This window comes from Vulpes vulpes, chromosome 9, assembly GCF_048418805.1.
Source record: "Vulpes vulpes isolate BD-2025 chromosome 9, VulVul3, whole genome shotgun sequence".
Classification (NCBI taxonomy): domain Eukaryota; kingdom Metazoa; phylum Chordata; class Mammalia; order Carnivora; family Canidae; genus Vulpes; species Vulpes vulpes.
Window position 1 is genome coordinate 94,923,125 of NC_132788.1, and position 20,947 is coordinate 94,944,071.

The 20,947-nt window shown below is 36.6% G+C and overlaps 1 protein-coding gene across 8 annotated transcripts in view; it reads left to right on the forward strand.

Annotated features, from left to right (window-relative positions):
• The window catches only part of SETD2 (SET domain containing 2, histone lysine methyltransferase), a 125,507-nt gene that overhangs the window by 79,619 nt on the left and 24,941 nt on the right, over positions 1 to 20,947 (forward strand). For all 8 annotated transcript variants that reach the window (XR_011994415.1, XR_011994412.1, XR_011994414.1 and 5 more), the window contains 3 exons: positions 5,805 to 5,853; positions 8,709 to 8,892; positions 14,581 to 15,250. Coding sequence is in view for 2 of the 8 variants with exons in the window: in XM_072721028.1 (XP_072577129.1) it covers positions 5,805 to 5,853; positions 8,709 to 8,892; positions 14,581 to 15,250 (903 nt within the window). In the remaining 6 variants the exon portion in view is untranslated. The remainder of the gene's footprint in view (positions 1 to 5,804; positions 5,854 to 8,708; positions 8,893 to 14,580; positions 15,251 to 20,947) is intronic.

Here is a 20,947-nt window from a genome sequence, read left to right on the forward strand (position 1 = left end):
TTGAAGTCTGATGCCATTTCAGTTCCTTTGTAGGTGCCTTGATAACCATCTGGTGACTCATATCTTTTAAGTTTCCTTTTTTTTTTTTTTAAAGATTTTATTTATTTATTCATGAGAGACACAGAGAGAGGCAGAGATATAGGCAGAGGGAGAAGCAGGCTCCACAGGGAGCCTCACGTGGGACTCGATCCTGGGTCTCCAGGATCACATTCTGGGCTGAAAGTGGCGCTAAACTGCTGAGCTACCCGGGCTGCGCCATATCTTTAAGTTCTAAAAAATTTTCTTTTTTTTTCTTTTTATTTTTTCCCCTTTTTTCTTTTTTTACTACTTCCCTCAGTTTTCTTTCTCCTTGCTTTCTGGGATACCTATAAGATGTAAGTTATCTATATAGCACTTACCCTCTAATTTTATTTTTTGATCTCCCATTTTCTTTCTTGACTTTGGTTCTGCCTTCTGGGTAACATTCAACTCTTTTTTCTAGCATAGTTCTTATTCTTATGTTTTCTTTTCTTTTTAAAGAGCATCTTATTTCATGGGTACGGTATTTTTTTTCTTTGTGAATCATCAAATGAAAGAACATGAAAGAGAATGTATGGAGTAGAAAGAAATTTAAGTATACATGTTCATTCAGTACTGATTTCTTAGAAAGAAAAGATAATACAGATGAGTTTATACCTTTTTTGTTCTTCCACTGTCACTTTCTAGGACTTCAGGATGGAGTTGGAATAAACACATGTGTTCAGTATACCATGTTTTTATTCTCTGCCTCTTTTTTTCTATATACAACTCCTAGTCATCATTCTTCAGTATAATTCAAATACTTATTTCCTTCAGGATGCTTTTTCCAGTCCTCTCTCTTAAGGCCAGTTTTATTTTTTTATTTTTTTTTTAATTTTTATTTATTTATGTATTATAGTCACAGAGAGAGAGAGAGAGAGAGAGAGAGAGAGAGGCAGAGACACAGGCAGAGGGAGGAGCAGGCTCCATGCACCGGGAGCCCGACGTGGGATTCGATCCCGGGTCTCCAGGATCGCGCCCTGGGCCAAAGGCAGGCGCTAAACCGGTGTGCCACCCAGGGATCCCCTTAAGGCCAGTTTTAGTATAAGATAGTGTACATTTACTTTCTCTTTTCCTTGAATGGTCAGGAGGTAGCAGTAGTGGTTAAGTGTATGCTTTGGACAGAGACAAATCTAGGCCTAGATCCTGGGTCTAATATATAGCTCACTGTGGCACCATATGACCCTAGTATATTTAGCCTCTCTGAACCTGTTTTCTATGTGATGTAGATACAGCAGAGGTACTTCTTATAGCAGTGTAAGAATATATGAGAATGCAGTTAAAGGACATGGCACATAATAAGAATTGTCAGCCATGATTGTTAGCCTGTGAATCTCTTGGTGACTGGTACTGTGTATCTTCAGTACCCTTTAAACATAGGAGACCTTTGATATGTGCTTTTTATACCTAGTTTCTACCTGAAGACTTGTTATATAAATGAGCAAACCAGATTTCCACATATAGCTATCAAAGAACTCGTGCTATCTTTGTGTCTACAAATTAAAAACAACATGCATATTTATGTACTTTTATAAAGGGATGTTGGATGCAGTGTTTGTGCATGAGCTTATCAGTGATTATCAAACAATTTCTGAAGATTGATTCTGAGCCTTTGACTGAAGAGTAATGATTAATTGACCCAAGCATAGGCTGTTCTAAGCATTGATAAGACTTCAAAATGTTGTAGATGCATGCTTATTAATCTGACCCTGGAAATACAACCCCGCAAATATGTTTGTGGCTATATGTGAGGCCTATAAACAGCATTCTTAACAGCGATGAAAGAGAGTGAAGGTATAAATTTAGTGATTTTTTTTTAAATGAGCTTGTGCAATACTTGAAGTTATTTAGCACTGTGTGGTTTTGATTTCTGCAAATTATGAGTAGAATTTCACTTATTGGTCCATGCAATAGTGATTGGGTATTGCCTGTGTGCCAGACATTTTCTTGGTGCTAGAGATACAGCAAAGAGTAAGAAGACAGTCTTGGCCCTTATGAATTATAGCTTTGAGTGCATGTGAATGTGTGTTACTTAGGATCAGCACCTAGACACCAAAGAAGTAAAAACAGGGTGTTAGGTAAAAAATATTAGGTGGAGTGACCTAGGGTCAGACTCTTTTAGACCCCTCTGAGGGTAAGGATAGTCCCCAAACCCAGGCCTCCTGACTCACAGTTTTAGAGTTCTTTTATAACATACCAGTCTCTTGAGTAAAATTTTTAGCAGACTAAAGTGATTTTACATGGAGGGTAAATATAAGTGAAGCCGATTCAGATAAACATTTTTCTGTAATGGTCTGGAGATCTGACAGTATTCCAGAGTTCCATATCATGTAAGTTAACCTTATTGCTATTTATTCACAGGATAGAATGATTTTAAGAAATATTATAGTAATCTTCACATGACTGTTTCCTTCTCAGTTTGCGTTATTGTGGAACTTTGGAGAAATTCAGGACCTCAAAGTAGATTATCTGAGTTTCCAGTTTAAAATTTTTTTTTTAAAGATTTTATTTATTCATGTGAGACAGAGAGAGTGAGAGAGAGGCAGAGACATAAGCAGAGAGAGAAGCAGGCTCCAGGCAGGGAGCCCGATGTGGGACTCAATCCCGGGATTCCAGGATCATGCCCTGGGCCAAAGGCAGGCACTCAACCACTGAGCCACCCAGGCATCCCTCCAGTTTAAATTTTATAAATAGTTTTTAACTGTATGAAGAGGAGGATCAAGTTAGTAGCTCCCAAGCACTTGGGTGCATGTTGATGGAACTTGTTCCCCATAGTGTTAGACACAGAGTAAAAGTCAAGAGCTCTTGGTCACAAGTCAGTAATAATCATCCATTTTATTTATTTTTTAGTTTTTTAGTTTTTTAAAGATTTTATTTATTCATGACAGAGAGAGAGAGGCAGAGGGAGAAGCAGGCTCCGTGCAGGGAGCCCGATGTGGGACTCGATCCCGAGTCTCCAGGATCATGCCCCGGGCCGAAGGCTGCACTAAAACCACTGGGCCACCGGGGCTGCCCAATCATCCATTTTATGAACATCAGAATACATTTTCTACTTAGCACTTGCTCTAAACTTTATTTTTAGAGGGGGCAGTGGGGGAAGGGAAGAAGAGGAGAAGAGAGAATCTCAAGTAGCCTCCACAATCCCATGACCCTGAGATCATGACCTGAGCCGAAATCAAGACTTGGATGCCTGATTGAGCCATCCAGGAGCCCCCAGTTGCTCTAAACTTTTGAATGGAGTTAAGAATATATTTTTGAGAAACATTTCAGCTGGTACATTAGTTGCCACCATAGAATGGGTCCCAACTTGAGATCTGTGTAATAAATTATTGTAATAAACACTTGTAATGAACTTAGACCAAAGAAACTAGGTAAAAATTGTGTAATCGTTGTTTGACACAGACATGTCAACTGTGTATCTATATGTTCTAAGTACTCTTTATGAATGAACGTGTTACCTTTTGGAGTACCTAGATTTACAGTGCACCTAATGCAACAGCCATTTTGAAGCCTTTAAAAATTAATAGAATACTGTTTTTTTTGTTACGGTGTGGGTAGGTGCTGATAAGTGGCATTCTTACTTTTTCCCCAAGTTTGGTAACCTCTCTGGGGGGTGAACAGAGGAGTCAGAGCTAACTAAGAGTATCAGCTTTTCCTTACTGTATTTATCCATGATTCAGTATGACCCACAGCTGAACACTGATAGCTGGACCACTTCAGACATCCCTCTAAGGAGCGCCCCCAGGTGTCTTTGAGCTGAGGACAGGCATACACAATTCATTCTCATTCTCCTCTGTAACGAGGAATGAGTGAAGGCTGCTAAGAGAAGCTAGTAGTTCAATGGTTCTCAACCTTCTGTAGGCATCAGAATCATCTGGAGAGCTTCAAAAAAAATTAGAGATGCCTGGGACTCATGCCCGGAATTTTAGAGTTTATTTGTCAGGGACAGTATTTCTATGAAAGTTTCCTGGAATGATCTAATTGTGCACCCAGAATTGAGAATCACAGTTCTAATGGAAGTCCTGCATAGGAAAGAGGGGCTAGGGGAATAGAGGATGCCACCCACATTTATGCATAATTTCCTTAAGTAGTACTTCTTCCCAAATAGTGCTGACTGTTCACCATATCCTGTGTCATCTTGTACAGAAGATAAAATTGTTGTGGAGTCATATTATCTGATAGCCTCATAACCTTGGACAGATTGCCAAGTTTTTTTTTTTTTTTTTTTGCCAAGTTTTTTAAGTAGGTTTTCCCATTTGTAAAATGGAGATAATTGTACTTACCTCATAGAGGTGTTTTGAAGCTCAGAAAAGGTAATGCTTTGAAATGCTTAATATGATACCTAGCACACAGGTGCACATCTAGTTACGATAATCATCTTTATTAGGTGATTTATAAGCATGCCTGCAGAGTTGAAGGATTTTTTTCTTAAAAACCTATATTCATATAGATTGCCCCAGTATCTGGTTTGTATTTGTCATCTGTAATTGCAACTGAATATTAAATCTTGACCCTTCGTCAGTTGTATGGCATGTGGATTATTTATTTTCCACAAATATGCTAGAGCCAACAATCATGTGGAAAGAGGAATTCTTTGATTTTCTTGGAGTACAATTGCTAAAAAAATGGAATTACCAAATCATACAGGTATGGTCTATATTATGAGATTACTCTAAAGGAGGAGTATCGTGATAGATACTGTTGAGGATGTGTGGATTTGCCATTTGCCCACTTACTAAAGTGACTGGATAAGTAAATGTTGAGCTACTTGATGACTAGAACAGAGAGGAATTGTCAGGAAACAGAACATGTTCTAAGCCTTAGATTTTATACATGAGAAAAGGTAGTCAGGGTTTAAAAACATAGTTTACATTTGTCAAGAACAATTTTGGTATACTATTAGATGGCTGTTTCAAAAGCAATGATGATCTAATGCTTTTCTTTTTTAAAAATATGAAAGTAAATGTTACATTTGGTCATTAGCCAACTTGGTTTTGCATTTATAGAAAAATATAAATAAGAGGCATTGTCTTTACACATACAGTTTTTCTGAGATGTTTTTTATATAGCTGAGTAATTACTAACCCTTCTTCCCTTAAGTAGGGATGGCAAGTGAGAAATTAGAATTGTTCTTATGAATACTTTCAGTAAAGAAACTATAGATGACTTCATTTTATAGGCAGAAAGCATACAGAAGTGAAGATTATCAGGAAGTATATTTCTGCTAGAAATATAATGTCCCAGTTATTTATTCTATTTGGCTAATGAAATCATACAAGTCTTTTGATGTTTAAAAAACAAAACATGAGGATCCCTGGTTGGCTCAGCGGTTTGGCGCCTGCCTTTGGCCCAGGGCGCGATCCTGGAGTTCGGGTCTCGAGTCCCACGTCAGGCTCCTGGCATGGAGCCTGCTTCTCCCTCCTCCTGTGTCTCTGCCTCTGTCTCTCTCTCTATCATAAATAAATAAATAAATAAATATTTAAAAAAACATAAATATACATGATAAAAGTGTGTGTGTGTGTAACCTCTATGCTACAAATTTTTACTTATTTTTAAGAAATCCATCTTTTCTTTTTTTTAAATCAGAATCTATTCTTATTTAAAGCTAGATGTAAGTCAAATTTTGGAGAATAATTAAAATACCAGCCCATTCCTATTCCTTTGTTGCCATGTGAAATTAAGCAGCTTCAACACAATCTCTGCTTCTACTCCACACCAATAACCCTTCTCTTGGTTTATTTTTCCAGGAGGTGTATCGAATTCCAAAGAAAAGTCAAACTGAAAAGGAGAACACAAGTAGGTATTCAGAGGTACTCTGTGTATATGGCTTTACAAATACTCTTTTGGAAATATGCAGAGGTAAATGATAAGAACTTTAGCAGACAGTATGTAATTAGGTAAATGAAATATTTGGTGTAAAAGTTTGGAAACTTGCTTTTTTATACTTTCTTAGTGAATTTTTGCCAAAGGAGATGTCCCTTTATACTACCTATGTTGTTGCTTTCCTTGAAGTCATGGCTTTTAGTAGCTTTTCTTCCATTTATTTGTTTCTCTAGAGCAGGCATTGTTAAACCTGTATTCTTAGATGTTTGTGTCTTTACCTGTAGATGTTTATATGCAAAATCCTTTATTTACATTATGGGGAAAATACAAAACTTTCATCAGATTCTCAGGAAGTCATTGATCCCTCACAAAGTTAAGAATCATTATTACAGGGGTACCTGACTGGGTAGATTGGTAGAACGTGTGACTTTTGATCTCAGGGCTGTGGATTTGAGCCCCACATTGGGTGTAGAGATTACTTAAAAATCTTGGAGGAAAAAAAAAAGGAAAAAGAATCATTATTACAGAAAAGATAACAGGGAGGCCATGGTAGTCTGGTTTCTGTTTTTTTACCACTTAGTTATGTTTCCAATATCAATATGCTTCTTTAAAGATGAAAACAATAGGTCAATTATTGTGGCTATTGTCAATCTCTTGAGCCCTCCAGTATTGACCCAATATAAATAGAGGGAAGGAGCCAGTGTGGTCATATTTTTGGCTTTTTTTTTTTTTTCCTTTTTATTTCTTTGTTTTGTTTTTGGTCTTTTTTCTGTATTTTTGACATGAGCTTTTCATAATCTTAAATCTTATTGGTTAAATAATCTTATAGGTTAAAGCCCTGTGAGGTGTACTTTGCATCATTGTTCGGGTTTTATTTTTGTTTTGAATATTTTTAACTCTATTTGGTTTAGTCTTTTCATAGCCAAACATCCATTCAGTGCAGAGAATTTTTCCCATAAGAAAGAAGGCAGTGTTGAGTAGTGCAGGTTGGCAAAACCAGTGGCACCACTGTAAACTTGATAATCAGAGGCTAGCTTTTCTGGGTTCAGTGGGTTGAAAGCATTAGCCATCATGGGCAAAACTTAAATACCTATAAGGGTCCCCCCCCCACCCCTGTGTATTGCAAATACCTAGTCTGGTATGCCCTCTGAGAGATGCCTTCTGAAAATTGTTTATAATGGGTGACTGTAATCTTCTCAGGAAACAGGAATCTTTTCAGGAATCTTTTGTGTGCTAACTTTAGTCCCTCCCTCTCCCTTTATGTGCCCCCCTCCCCCCAGTAGTTAGGCTTTTTAAAGAAATACTTAGAGTTAAAGCCTGGCTTCTATGTTACCCCTCAATGTCAAGCAATTAAAGAACTTAGAACTTTTTAAATTCCTAAGAACTGTAAAATATTTTGGGAAATATATAGTCTAGCGTTACTGTCATTTTATAATAGGAGAAAAATTGGCCTGAATAAATGAGATATAACTTCTGTACCTCACGTATTCTAAGATGCAGAGTCAGAATATGAACTAATAGTATGATTCCTTTTCTTGTTTTACCAGGATATAGTGAAGAAATAGCTACATTTTAAGGAAGTTAATACCAGTGCAAGGAACCTTGTTTTAAGAAGGAAATAGAATAGTCATGGGCAGACTCAGATGAAACTAGGTAGTAGTATTTCACAAAAGGATGTTGTGCTAATTCCTTATGAGCTGGAACAGTTGTTTTAATTGTATAGCATTTTCTACCAGTTTGTGGAATAGATGAGTTCTGTTAGCATCTCACTGACAAATGCTCGGACATGGCCATTGATCAACCATTTTGCAAATAAATGGAGTTTTTGACCTACTAACAGAAGAACACCAAGAATGGTATATGTAAACCTAATCCTGCTACTAGGGAAGAAAACAATTAATAGCATGTTTTTCTGAGGTGAGAAAAAGAAAAAGCCATTAATATTTATCATGAATCTGCTTTGTGCTACGAGAGATATTTTATAAGAAATACTTTCTAGAAGAGAGCAATCTGATTAATCAGGTAGCAGTGCTAACAAACACAAAGCAGCATGTAGTACCAGTTAATTTATGTTGAAATATTCAGTGGTGAGATTTAGACTTCTTATGGAGATGAGAAAGTAGGAGGTGTGGTCATTGAAAAGTGATACCTAACACAGCTTTTGGGAGCAGTGACAATGGAATTGGGTGAGGACCAGTCTAAGTAAAGAGGCTGAATAGAAAAAGTTAATAGTATTTTCTTTCAGTAGGAAAATGGCATTCTTATTTTTTTTTTTTTTAAGATGGAGCTCTCTGGCCTTAATAACTTCCTGAATTATTACCTATTATCATCTGTGTTTGAAATATTTTCCTTTTGAAATGATAGTTCTTAAAATATTGTCTAATTCCTCCCCCCACCTTTTTTAAATTAAAGAGACTGTTTCCCTTTGAGATTTTTAAGCTTAGCATGCCATGTTGCTCTTCTATAAATTGTAAATATACAGAGTTACAGGGGCAATAGAAGGCTTTTATATTTTGAACTGCAAGCAGACTGCCTTGTTAAAGGTAATGGGAATATTTTGCGTATGTGTGTTCCATAGAACTTGTTAGAAGCATTGAAGGCTTGACAGTTGGTTGGGAAAGGTGGAAAAGAGAATTCATGGCAGAGACTTTCAGGAAGTAGAGTGCACATACACATAAAACCTTGTGTCTCATCCAAATTCAGGATGGGTCTATGAGGGAGGAGTCCATAGATCCATTTGTTGGATAGAAATTGTATTATACAGTTGACATGCTATCATGATGGAGAAGAGTCTGCCAAGTAAATTTTTAAAAACCCTTTTCCCTTAGTAACTGAACGAGGAAGGGATGCTGTTGGCTTCAGAGATCAAACAGCTGCCCCAAAGACTCCTAACAGGTCAAGAGAGAGAGACCCAGACAAGCAAACTCAAAATAAAGAGAAAAGGAAACGAAGGGGCTCTCTCTCACCACCTTCTTCTGCCTATGAGAGGGGAACAAAAAGGCCAGATGACAGGTAAGTGGCCTGTGTGAGTTATCTCTTTTCTGAGCCAATCAGAAAGTTCCCAAGTCAATTATTCTGATTTTGGACACCAAAGGGTTTTGGAGTAAATATATTCTCTTAATGAATGAGTATAAAGTTTTACTGATAAATATTGAGATAGAATCTCTTTTGACAGTGAAGACTAGGGGATTTTTAGTACTTGAATGTTTTCTACTTGATAACATTTAAATACTATTTGAGGAGCCAAAGGTATGTTCTTTAAAGGGGAGTAGAGGTTGGTGGGAGACAACTCTTCAAAGATAATGGTAAATCTTCTAAAGCCAGTACGTTGTTTTCTAGTGAATCTTGTGCCACACCAGTCAAAATGCTAATTGATTCCTGTGTCAGAGGCTGTCTTTGTCAGTGCTTGTAGAAAAATAAGCCACATGATCACCCACTGGGGACTGGAAAACATTTATCCAGAGAAGTTCTTTTAACATTATTTTTGAGGGCACCTGGGTCGCTTATTCGATTAAGTGTCTACTTTCAGCTCAGATCATGGTTCTAGGGTCCTGGGATCAAGTCCTATGTCAGGCTCCCTGCTTTTCCCTCTGTGACTCCCCCTGCTCATGTGCTCCCTCTCTCACTCTCAAAAAAATCTTTAAAAAATTGAAGTTAAATTCATTTTTTGAAAAAAATGAAATGTTGCATTCATATAATGGAGTTATCAGAATTTTTTATTTGGAGTTGTCAGGGTTTATAATAGTAAATTCTTTGTAATTTTAAATTGTATTACCCTAATTGCTAAATAGATTATTTAATAATCTTGTCATTTTTTATTGGCCAGTCCTGTTTTCTCTTCTGTGAAGTGTCTTTTTATATGTGCTGTTCATTTAGTATTTATTTTTTAGGGATTCTTTATATTCTAAATATAATTCTGCTTGGGCAGTATTTTTTGCAAGTATCTTTTCCCAGTTTGTGACTTGTATTTTGACTCTTCTGTGTCTTTTGATATACAGAATTTATTAATTACGGTGTAATTGAATATATCACATGCATGGTATGTTTCCTCATGGTTAGTGCTGTTTTAAGAAAGTCTTCCCTATCCTTGAGGTGATGATACTTATTTTTTCCTTGTCCTTAATTTATTGGGACTTAATTTTTGTATGTGTTGTGAGATAGAGATATGGTTTCATTTTTTTTTTTTTCTGAGTGAATACCCAGTTGTCTGCACCATTTACTTGAAAATGCATCCTTTCTCCTTGATCTGCAGTACCATCTCCAGTAAGTTTTCATATGTGGGAGGATCTGTTTTGGGGCTCATAATGTGACTATAGCTTATATTAAGTCTTGATATAGCAAGTAGGGCAAACCCCTACTTAGTCTTCTGGGATGTCCTCTCTTTTCTCAGACTTGTTCTCCTTAGGATCTACTTGTTAGGTTTCTCCCACTCCCTCCACCTGCCTGCCCCAAGATGATTCTGAGGAGACTTGACATCCTTACAGTGTTGAGTATTCCTGTTCCTATGTTCAAATTGAGTATTCAGACATTCTCTAATTAGGTTTTCATATTTTATATAAAATATATATTTATACATAAATATATATAAAATATTATATTTTAAATAGAGATTAAGTTTTTCATTATCTCCTTGTTTATAGTTTCCTCCAGAAAGACATTGGTATCTTGATATATTCATTTCTGAAAGCCTTAATTTTTGTTACATTTTCAGCTTGTTGCTGGTGTGTAGATATGCAGTTGACTTTTGTATATTGATCTCGTGTTTGGTGACCATACAGAACCCTTCACAGATACTTAAAAAGTATAGGGAGTTTTGCCCTTTATCTTTTTTTCTTTGTCAGTAGTCCACATCATGTAAATTTTTGTTTTTCCTTCCTTTCTAATCCTTTTGCCTTAGTCTTGCTATTTTGCTAGCAGTACCTAGCAGTTCCTTCAGTACAAATCACAGAATAACAGTTTTTTATTTTGGAAATTGATTTCTGGTCATGTTTTATTTTCTTCTTTTTTTGGGCTTATTATACATTGCTTTACATTTTTTAATTAGAATAGTTGGGATACTTAGCTCATTAATTTTTAGCATTTTTCCCTTCAAAGGAAAGTAAGGATTTAAATTTCTCGATAAGTACTATTTGAACTAGTGCAGTTTTATCATAATCTGGTTCTAAATACTATTATGGTTTCATTAAATTTCTTTTTTTTAATTTCAAATTTAATTGCTGTTAATCAGTTTGTATTATACCAGTTCTTAGAATTTTATTGAGACTTTCTTTAGAGTCTATTTCATTTGATGTTAGTAGAAGTACGCTATTTTCCTGTTGGTAGGATTTAACCAATATGTATTTTTTCCTTCCTTTTACTTTCAACTTTTCTGCATCTGATAAATAGCTCATAGCTGATTGATTTTTAAAAATTCTTTGTGGCATTTCTTTAACTGGTTGTTTCACTTTAATAAAATCTAAAGCCTATCAATATCCTGAACAACATAGGTACTTTAGGATACTTTAATCATTCAGCCTTCCCAATTTATATGCTGTTACTGTCCAGTATTATAATTTCTTGTTGCTCCTTCTTACCCATCAGTTACTGTCAATTTTTTATATGTACACAAACTGACTTACAAATTTGTTTACATTTATCAGTTTCTTTGTTCTTCTTTCTCCTCAGACCTTCCTTTAAAAGATTTCATTTGGTGACGTTTTGTTCATCTTATTTTTCAGTTTTTATCTAAAAAATCTTTTTTTGTTTGCGTTGCTCACCCTCAGTTTTATTTTTTTTTATTTTAATTTTTTTTTAAAGATTTTATTTATTTATTCATGAGCAACACAGAGAGACAGAGAGGCAGAGACACAAGCAGGCTCCATGCAGGGAGCCCGACGTGGGACTCGATCTCGGGTCTCCAGGATCACGCCCCGGGCTGCAAGCGGCGCCAAACCGCTGCGCCACAGGGGCTGCCCTCACCCTCAGTTTTAAAAATCAGTTTTATTTAATCAATAGATATAAATTACTTACAGAAATAGTCAATTTTAAGTATATAATTCAATGTGTTTTGTCAAATGCATGCAGTTAAGTAACCACCACCACAGTCATGATATATGTATAGTTCTGTCATCTCAGAAAATTCTCTTGAGCTCTTTGTAGGTGGTCCCTTTCTTCTATTACCCCTAGTTCCTGGCAGTCAGCCTCTGCTCTGCTTTCTGACCCTCTGATTTTGTCTTTTCCAGAATGCTATGTAGATAGATAGATATCTATATGGCATCGTATTCTAGATAGGATTTGATGTGTCTTTCACTTAGCAGATTGCATTTGAGAGCCATTCATGGTATTATGTGTCCCCATAGTTCCTCTTTATTATTGAGTCCATTGGATAGGTATACCAGAGTTTGTTTATGGATTCATTATGATAGGCATTTAGATTGTTTCCAGGTAACTGCTGCAACTTGTAAGACTTGTATGTGTATGAGTCTTTTTTTTTTTTTTTTTTTTTAAGATTTTATTTATTTATTCATGAGAAACAGAGAAAGGCAGAGACACAGGCAGAGAGAGAAGCAGGCTCCATGCAGGGAGCCTAACGTGGGACTTGATCCTGGGTCTTCAGGATCACACCCTGGGCCGAAAGAAGGTGCCAAACCGCTGAGCCACCCAGGCATCCCGGCATGAGTCTTTATGTGAACGTGAACTCTCATTCTTAAAAGGAAGGTTCGCTGAATTTACAAGTTTTTCTGAACACTTTGAAGCTGTTATTCTTCTGTCGTCTGACTTCCCTTATTGCTTTTGTGAAATTTCTTGGTCCAGTTGTCATTCTTTAAGTAATCTAGCTTTTTTTCTCTTGGTCTGCTTTTAGATGTTCTCTTCATATTTTGGTGTTCTGTAGTATCCCTACCCTATGTTTATATGAGGATTTCTTTTTCGTTGATTGAAATTCGTTGGGCTTTTTGAATTTGAAGATCATCTTCTCTGGTACTAATTCTCTTCAGAGCTGATCTCTTGCTTAACCATACCATGGATCTTAGGGACTTTGAATTGAATATTGGATTATTTCTTGGTTTATAACACTTATCATTTCTGTGCATCAACTTCTCCGTATGATACAATGCTTTTGTGCTGTGATTTTAGCCATCCTATAAATCTAGCTAAGCCGTTTCTTTCTATACTATCCCTTGTCTTCACTACTTGACATGACACTACCTTGCATCCTGTCTTCAATATACCCTGGCCTTTTAAAAAATAGCATTTTATGTCATCTAATATATACTTTAGAATAATATATTAGTTTTTAACTTTATGAAAAAGGCTGCTCTTTTGCATTTAATCTGAGGGTACTTTGTTTTCACTTGATATTGTTAAGATTTATCCACAATTGTATGTGTCAGTTTATTCGTTTTCATGGCTGTGTGTAACATTTATTGTAAAGCTTTTTCTAATAAGCATAGTGCTATTATCTAATTATGATGTACATATGCAGCAGAGTCTCTTGGGCATATGAGTAGAATTGTTGGATTGTCAGATATGTGCATGCTCAATTTTATATGATAATTGGGTTTTAATTTCCATTCTTTTTCCTTTCTAGGTGTTTCATGGGGTTCTTTTTCAAATCTACCTGATTGTTTTTTATGGTCCCATTCCTTAGTGATATTTTTTTTTCCTTAGTGATATTTTTAATAGACTCTTATTTTTTTTAAACATACTAAATGTCTCTTGTAGTCTGTATTAGACAGTTCCAGTACCAGTAGTTTTTGTGGGTTTCTTCCTCTCATTTGTTTATATGTATACATGTATAATTTTATTTTCTGATGAACTCATGCTCCTTAAAATTTGATCTGTGGGAATTCCCTGAAGCTTGGATTTAAGGTGTTTTGTTCTATAGACTGTTTGCATTTGTTTCTGCCAGGCAACTAAGGATACTACCATCCCATTAACACTTCAAGGGAAATTTTCAGCTTAAGAGTTTTTTAGACCATATGTTTTTTGTAGTTTGGATAAATGTTATGTTGTTGTCTGTGAAGCTGTTCTTAGATATTTCTTTGCAATGAGACTTCTTGAAATTAGTTGTCATTTTAATAATTTTTGCCAAGAGCACTTTCTCCTAAGTTTGATTCACTCCGTAGAACTTCACAACAGACTCTTTTAAGCCCTCTATTCTCTTCTTGTGAATGTTAGAGCTGATGGATTCCAGTGGGCCTTGTCAGAAGCATCACAGGGCATTAGGCTTAGCAGTAAAATATTATGTTTGGTATTACACAGAGAAGAGGAGGTGAATATAACTCCCCATACTTTTATGTGTGCATTCTCATCCTTCACTTAACTGCCCTCTGTTGAATTTGTCATAAATGTATGTGGTCAGACAGACTCAAATTCTATAGCTTTTATTAGTGTATTTTGTTTTAATTTCAGAATTTGTGGACTTAGAACTGTATAGAAGACTATAAAACTATAAAGAAGAATCTGTTTAGAATATTATACATATCTTTAATTTGAAGTTCTAGAATCTGAAATAAAGATAAAGTTATTATTTTCATCTAAATATTTCCTTGGGATTCTCTTTTATCTGCAAGACTCCTTAAGTAATTTTGACTGATTTTTAACCAATATCAAATTAGAGTTGGTGTGATTAATGACTTAGTATTGAGTGACATAAGATTTATTATTGTGTTCTTGATTTAGGGAAGAACATTTGTGATGCTCTTCCTATTTTCTTTCTAGATATGATACACCAACTTCTAAAAAGAAAGTACGAATTAAAGACCGCAATAAACTTTCTACAGAGGAGCGTCGGAAGTTGTTTGAGCAAGAGGTGGCTCAGCGGGAGGCTCAGAAACAACAGCAGCAGATGCAGACCCTGGGAATGACGTCTCCACTGCCCTATGACTCTCTTGGCTACAATGCCCCTCATCACCCCTTCGCTGGCTACCCACCAGGTTATCCCATGCAGGCCTATGTGGATCCCAGCAACCCTAATGCTGGAAAGGTGCTCCTCCCCACACCCAGCATGGACCCTGTGTGTTCTCCTGCTCCTTACGATCATTCTCAACCCTTGGTGGGACATTCTACAGAACCCCTTGCTGCCCCTCCACCTGTGCCAGTGGTGCCACATGTGGCAGCCCCTGTGGAAGTTTCCAGTTCACAGTATGTGGCCCAAAATGATGGTGTGGTACACCAAGACTCCAGCGTCACTGTCTTGCCAGTGCCAGCCCCAGGCCCAGTCCAAGGACAAAATTATGGTGTTTGGGATTCAAACCAACAGTCTGTCAGTGTCCAGCAGCAGTATTCTCCTGCACAGTCTCAAGCAACCATATATTATCAAGGACAGACTTGTCCAACTGTCTATGGTGTGACATCACCCTATTCACAGACAACTCCACCAATTGTACAGGTAACTAATTTTGGTATCTCTCTTGCCTGCCTTACAAGAGAGTCTGTTAAATCTGATGCAAAGGGGAATTCCTGCCATTGTTTGCTTTTATATATTAATCAATTGTATATATATTAACTATCTACTATTGTGTAACAGATTACTCCAGAACTTAGCAGCTGACGACAACTAGTAATTACTATCTCACAATCTTTGTGAGTCAGAAATTCAGAGGCAGGTTGGCTGGTTTGGGCTCAGAGTCTTTCATGAAATAACAGTCTAGCTGTTAACCAGAGCTGTAGTCATCTGAGGTTAGGCAGAGGATGGAAGAAGATTCACTTTCAGCCTCACTCACATGGTTGTTAATTTGGTTTTCTATCATCACATGGACCTCTCAGCAGGACGTCTTACAACATTCCAGCTGACTTCCCCCAAAGCAAGATCAGAGAGAGGCTTTTGGTACTCCTTTCCTTTTTGCTTATGGGCAGTGAATAATATACAGTTTATGCTTTTATATCCCTATGATGGGAGAACCCTTTGTCATGGTCATTGAGTCAGGAGAGGGCTTATCCTTTTCTTCTTAGACCCAGCGTGTATATTATTTTTTTACCGTCTATATGTTTATCATCACAAGATTTGCCAGAATGTCTCTGATGCACTGAGCCTAAGGATATCACTATGGTAGGAAATAGTAATGTTAAATTTAAAGTTGAGTGTACTGATCTTATTTTTCAAGGTGTATTTTTGTGCTTTTTAATCAAGTTTCTTTTCTGTAGAATATAGCAATACATTTTAAGCTTTAAAAGAACAAAAAAAAAAAAAGAAGACTGTATAAAGCATCATCCTCACTACATTCCCCATCATCTCTCACATCACTCCTTATCACTCCTTAAAGGTGAATTACTGTGGATGGGGGAGACTTCCAAGGATATTTCCTGCACACATTACTTAGTACTGATCAGTTATGTTATTTCTGTTACTATTTTTGTGATGAAACTGCATCAAAATTAGGTTTGCAAGGCTGTGACAAAGTATCCATTTTTAATTCCTAAAATTTTAACTGTGTTAACTACTTTCATTTTATATGATCTCTTTATCCACATGATTATATAGTTTATGTATTTATAGTTTTGAAGACTTTCAAGTCTTCAAAGACTTAGTCTTTGGAAGACATAGTCTTCCTATGTGTTTCTACTTAACATGATTCTTAACCATTTTTCGAAAGTACTCTGTATTTTTATGTGTGTGTGTACCTACACATTTTAATGGCTATATAATATCCCATTTGCTTATCAAATCATTGCTTACCATTTCCAGGGGATGATAGTCATTTAAAAGTTCTTTTCGTAATTATAAATAGCACTGCACTGAACATCCTTAGATTTGTTTTGTTTTGTTTCATGTTTGGCTTAAAATGAATGTTACAGTGCTAAATTAAGCTAGTAAGAGCATGCGACTCTTGATCTTGGGGTTGTGAGTTCGAGCCCCATGTTGGGTGTAGAGATTACTTAAAATCTTAAGAAAGAAAATGGGTGTTATTGGCCATCAAGTATCAATTTTTTAAGTATTGTTTTTCTTTTTATGTGTTTAATTTTGCCTTCTACAAAATGCTTTAAGTATCTTTAATTTCTTTTTTTTTTTTTAACATTTTTTAAAAAGATTTTATTTATTTATTCATGAGACACAGAGAGAGAAAGAGAGAGAAGCAGAGCAGAGGGAGTGCAGGCTCTATGCAGGGAACCCGACGTGGGACTCAATCCTGGGTCTCCAGGATCAGGCCCTGGGCTAAAGGCAGCGCTAAACTGCTGAGCCACCAGGGCTGCCCCTCTTTAATTTCTTAATATTCTATTTTTTTTATTTTTTTTTTAATTTGTTTATGATAGCGAGAGAGAGAGAGAAGCAGAGACACAGGCAGAGGGAGAAGCAGGCTCCATGCACCGGGAGCCCGACGTGGGATTCGATCCCGGGTCTCCAGGATCGCGCCCTGGGTCAAAGGCAGGCGCCAAACCGCTGCGCCACCCAGGGATCCCCTAATTTCTTAATATTCTAACTTCTGCTGTCTTGTTGTATTCTTTCTTGGACCAAGCCATTCATTTTGATTTTTTTTTTCCTGAGAATGTCTATCAGATATCAAAACATAGTCTATTTCTGTCCCATTTCTATTCTGAAGTATGTTCTTAATCTAGGTTTTAGAGACAAAGCAACAGCAGTGGAGGATACCTATTAAAGACTTCCCAGGAGAAAGGACATTGGTCATTTGGCCATCCTTCTAAAATGGGATTTATTTTTTCCATCCCACCAAGAAAAAGATTTCTCTCAGGTTTAGTCACAACCTTAAGACTCAAGCGTCACAATTTTGCTTGCTTACAGTTTTCCATCTGTTCATACCAAGGAGTCATTTACTGCTCCCTAATCTATTTTGTGTGTGCTAGAGTGGTAGATAAATGGACTCAGATGGTCCAGACTGTCATTTCTTCTCTGTGAGATTAGTTATCAGAGATGATGCTGGGCTTTGGGTGATGAGAAACGTAGAACATGTTAGTGTGTATGTGTTTTGACTCCCTGTCCATCATTTAATGTATGTCTTGGAGATGGGCACTTAGTTTATATTCTTTGGTTTTAGTTTTCGTATCTATGAAATCAGCTGAATGCCTCAGAGTGGTTGAAGTTTGCATGGATAATGGATACTAATAATGATAGATTTAAAGCACAATGTACCTTGAAGGTTTAATTATATTCAGTTACCTTAGTGATACTGAGAGAGTATGGACATTAGTGGGGTGTGAAATGCTCCTACTCATGGTCCTGTCTCTGATGTTTGGTCTAAAGATCTGACCTCTAGGATATGAGGCCTTGAGGTCTGTGTTCTAGTGTGGTATTGATCGTACCAGAATTGGGCTACTGAGAGGTTTGCAAGATATGATAACTTCGACAGTGAAGGTAGTATGTGATGTGATACAATACAGATTTGTGTGTATTTATGCAATATCTTTGACATTTGGAACAGATGTGTGATCAGAAGGTGACTTTCACTTTTTGCCACAATTGCTTATTAAACATAAAAGCTCAATTTCATCTGAGGCCACGTGATTTATAGTGGTTTTGTGACATTACAAAGTGACCTATTCTTACAAAGTCATACTAAATCACATCTCGAAAAATGCAGTGTTAAGGACTATAATTTTTCACATCACAGAGTGAAGTAAGTCAGATATAAAGTAATAGGGATTTTTTTTCCCCTCTCTAGAAGTGAAGGCAGAATAATTGTTTCCATTCTGTAACATTTTCAACCTTTTTAGATTTCTCTTGTAATTTCCATGAGAAATTCCATTTTAAAGACATTTGTAGACTGGATTTATGTTTGAGAGATTAGCTTTTGTGTAATTTCAGGTCTCTTGAAGGGGAGAGCCAATCTCCTACAGATTTTCTCCCTGCAGATAGAGAATTTGATCGGCATATGCTGTTTGTTTCACAAATGTGTACATCTTTCATATGAACCTCAGTGGTACTGCAAACCTATTTCCCCTTTTTATTGCTGTTGTTAGTTTTGGCATTGGCATGTGATTATCAGGTGGTTTGGATAGATTCTATAGAACCCTGAAAAATGTTCATTTTCCTCTTCCTTCTTGACAGTCTGAGTTTTGAACACTTTACTTCTAAATGATTATTGCTATATTGGATGACCTTTTTTTTTTTTTAGTCCAGCATGGCTGATACTATTCAGATATTTTTGGTGTTTCCTTTGGAAGCTCTTTCCAGTATGTGTTATTACATTCTTTCCTGATGATCAGTTATTATCCTTTAAATATATGTTTGCATTTTAGAAACAGGTGAAATTTGTCTGGAGTCTCATCTGGTAAATATAGGGAATAATCAAGCTAGATAAAGCCATTTCAGTTCAGAAGTTAACACACAGCCAGCATTTGGAGCCAGGCTAAAGAATCTATAGCTTGACTTCACATTAATCAGGTCCTTTAAAGTATCTCCATTGATGAGCCTTACTAATAACTCTGATCTTGTCAAATTCTCTAGGAGCAAAGTTTCATTGATGGTCAAAAGAATTTTTAGCCTCTGAAATAGTAGCATTTTTCTGTGTAGATTTGGGTGCTTAACCTCTTGGTCACTCTGGAGATAACACGTTTATCAATTTACTGCCTCTTCAGCCTCCCAGAAACTGTTTTTTTTTTTTTTTTTTTTAAGATTGATTGATTTGAGAGGAGAGCATGGGTGCACAGGCACATGCACAAGTAGGGGGAGGGGCAAAGGGAGAGAATCCTAAGCAGACTCCCACAGAACACAGAGCCCAAGGTGGGCTTGATCTCAACACCCATGAGATCATGACCTAAGCTAAAACCAAGAGTCGGACAGACCCTTAACCTACTGAGCCACCCAGGTAACTCCCAGAAACTGTTTTTACTCAGAATCAGATTTACCAGGGCAGCCCGGGTGGCTCAGCAGTTTAGCACCGCTTCAGCCCAGGGTATGATCCTGGAGACCCGAGATCGAGTCCCGCGTCAGGCTCTCGGCATGGAGCCTGCTTCTCTCTCTGCCTGTGTCTCTGCCTCTCTCTCTCTCTCTCTTTCACTCTCTGTGTGTCTCTCATGAATAAATAAATAAAATCTTAAAAAAAATCAGATTTACCAGCACATATAAACCCTCTGTGTCACAGTAATTTGCCTCTTGTATCCATTCTTCAGGGCACTTCCTACTAATTAGTAATTAGGGCCCTTAGAAATTTACTTTGCAAATAATGGGTGATCATACACTAGAACTCAGATATGTTTTGTTTTATGGCTTATTTTTAGCAAAGTTGGAGTTGAACTTAAAGAATTATTTATACTTCACCTTTGAGATTATACTTTTAAATTTCTTAAATAGTATTTGATCACCTTTTTTGCTGGTATCCTTTTGTATGAACTCTGATTCAGTATTGTCTGGGTATGCATCAGCATTAAAAAGTCTTTTTAGTTTAACCAGATTTTAGGCTTGGGACCAGAATTAGGCTGGGAGATGATATTTGTTTCTACAAAAAAAAAAAAAAAAAAATGTTTCTACAAAATCTTTGATGTTGCACCAGTTTCCCATCTTATATCCAAATATCTAAAGATGAAAGCATTTCTGTTTTGTGATATTCTGATAATTCTACTTTGACAATTAACATTGAGTCTGGTTTATGATCTATGTAGATTAAGCTGCTCTAGAACACTGAATCAAGTACTGTTGACATTTGAACAATGCAGGCATTAGGGGCACCAGTCCCCCCCTCCCAGTCAAAATTTGCATATGACTTTTAACTCTTTCAGAACTTAACTACTGTTGAGTGAAAACCTTACCAATAACATAAATGCTTGATTAACACATATTTTGTGTGTTACATGTATTATGTTTTATATTCTTATAGTAAAGTAAGCTAGAGAAAAATAACATTAAGAAAATCATAAGGAAAATACATTTATAGGGGCACCTGCATGGCCCAGTCACTGGGGATCTGCCTTTGGCTCTGTTCGTGTTCCCAGGGTCTTTGCTCGTTGGAGATCCCACTTTTTCCTCTCCCTTCACCACTCCCTGTGCTCTGTCTCTGTCAAATAAATGAATAAAATCTTTAAAAAAGAGAAAATACATTTACAAGTACTATACTCTTGAAAATCCATGTTATAAATGGCCCCATGCAGTTCAAATCCATGTTGTTCAAGGGTCAGCTCTGTTGTATTCTTCCTC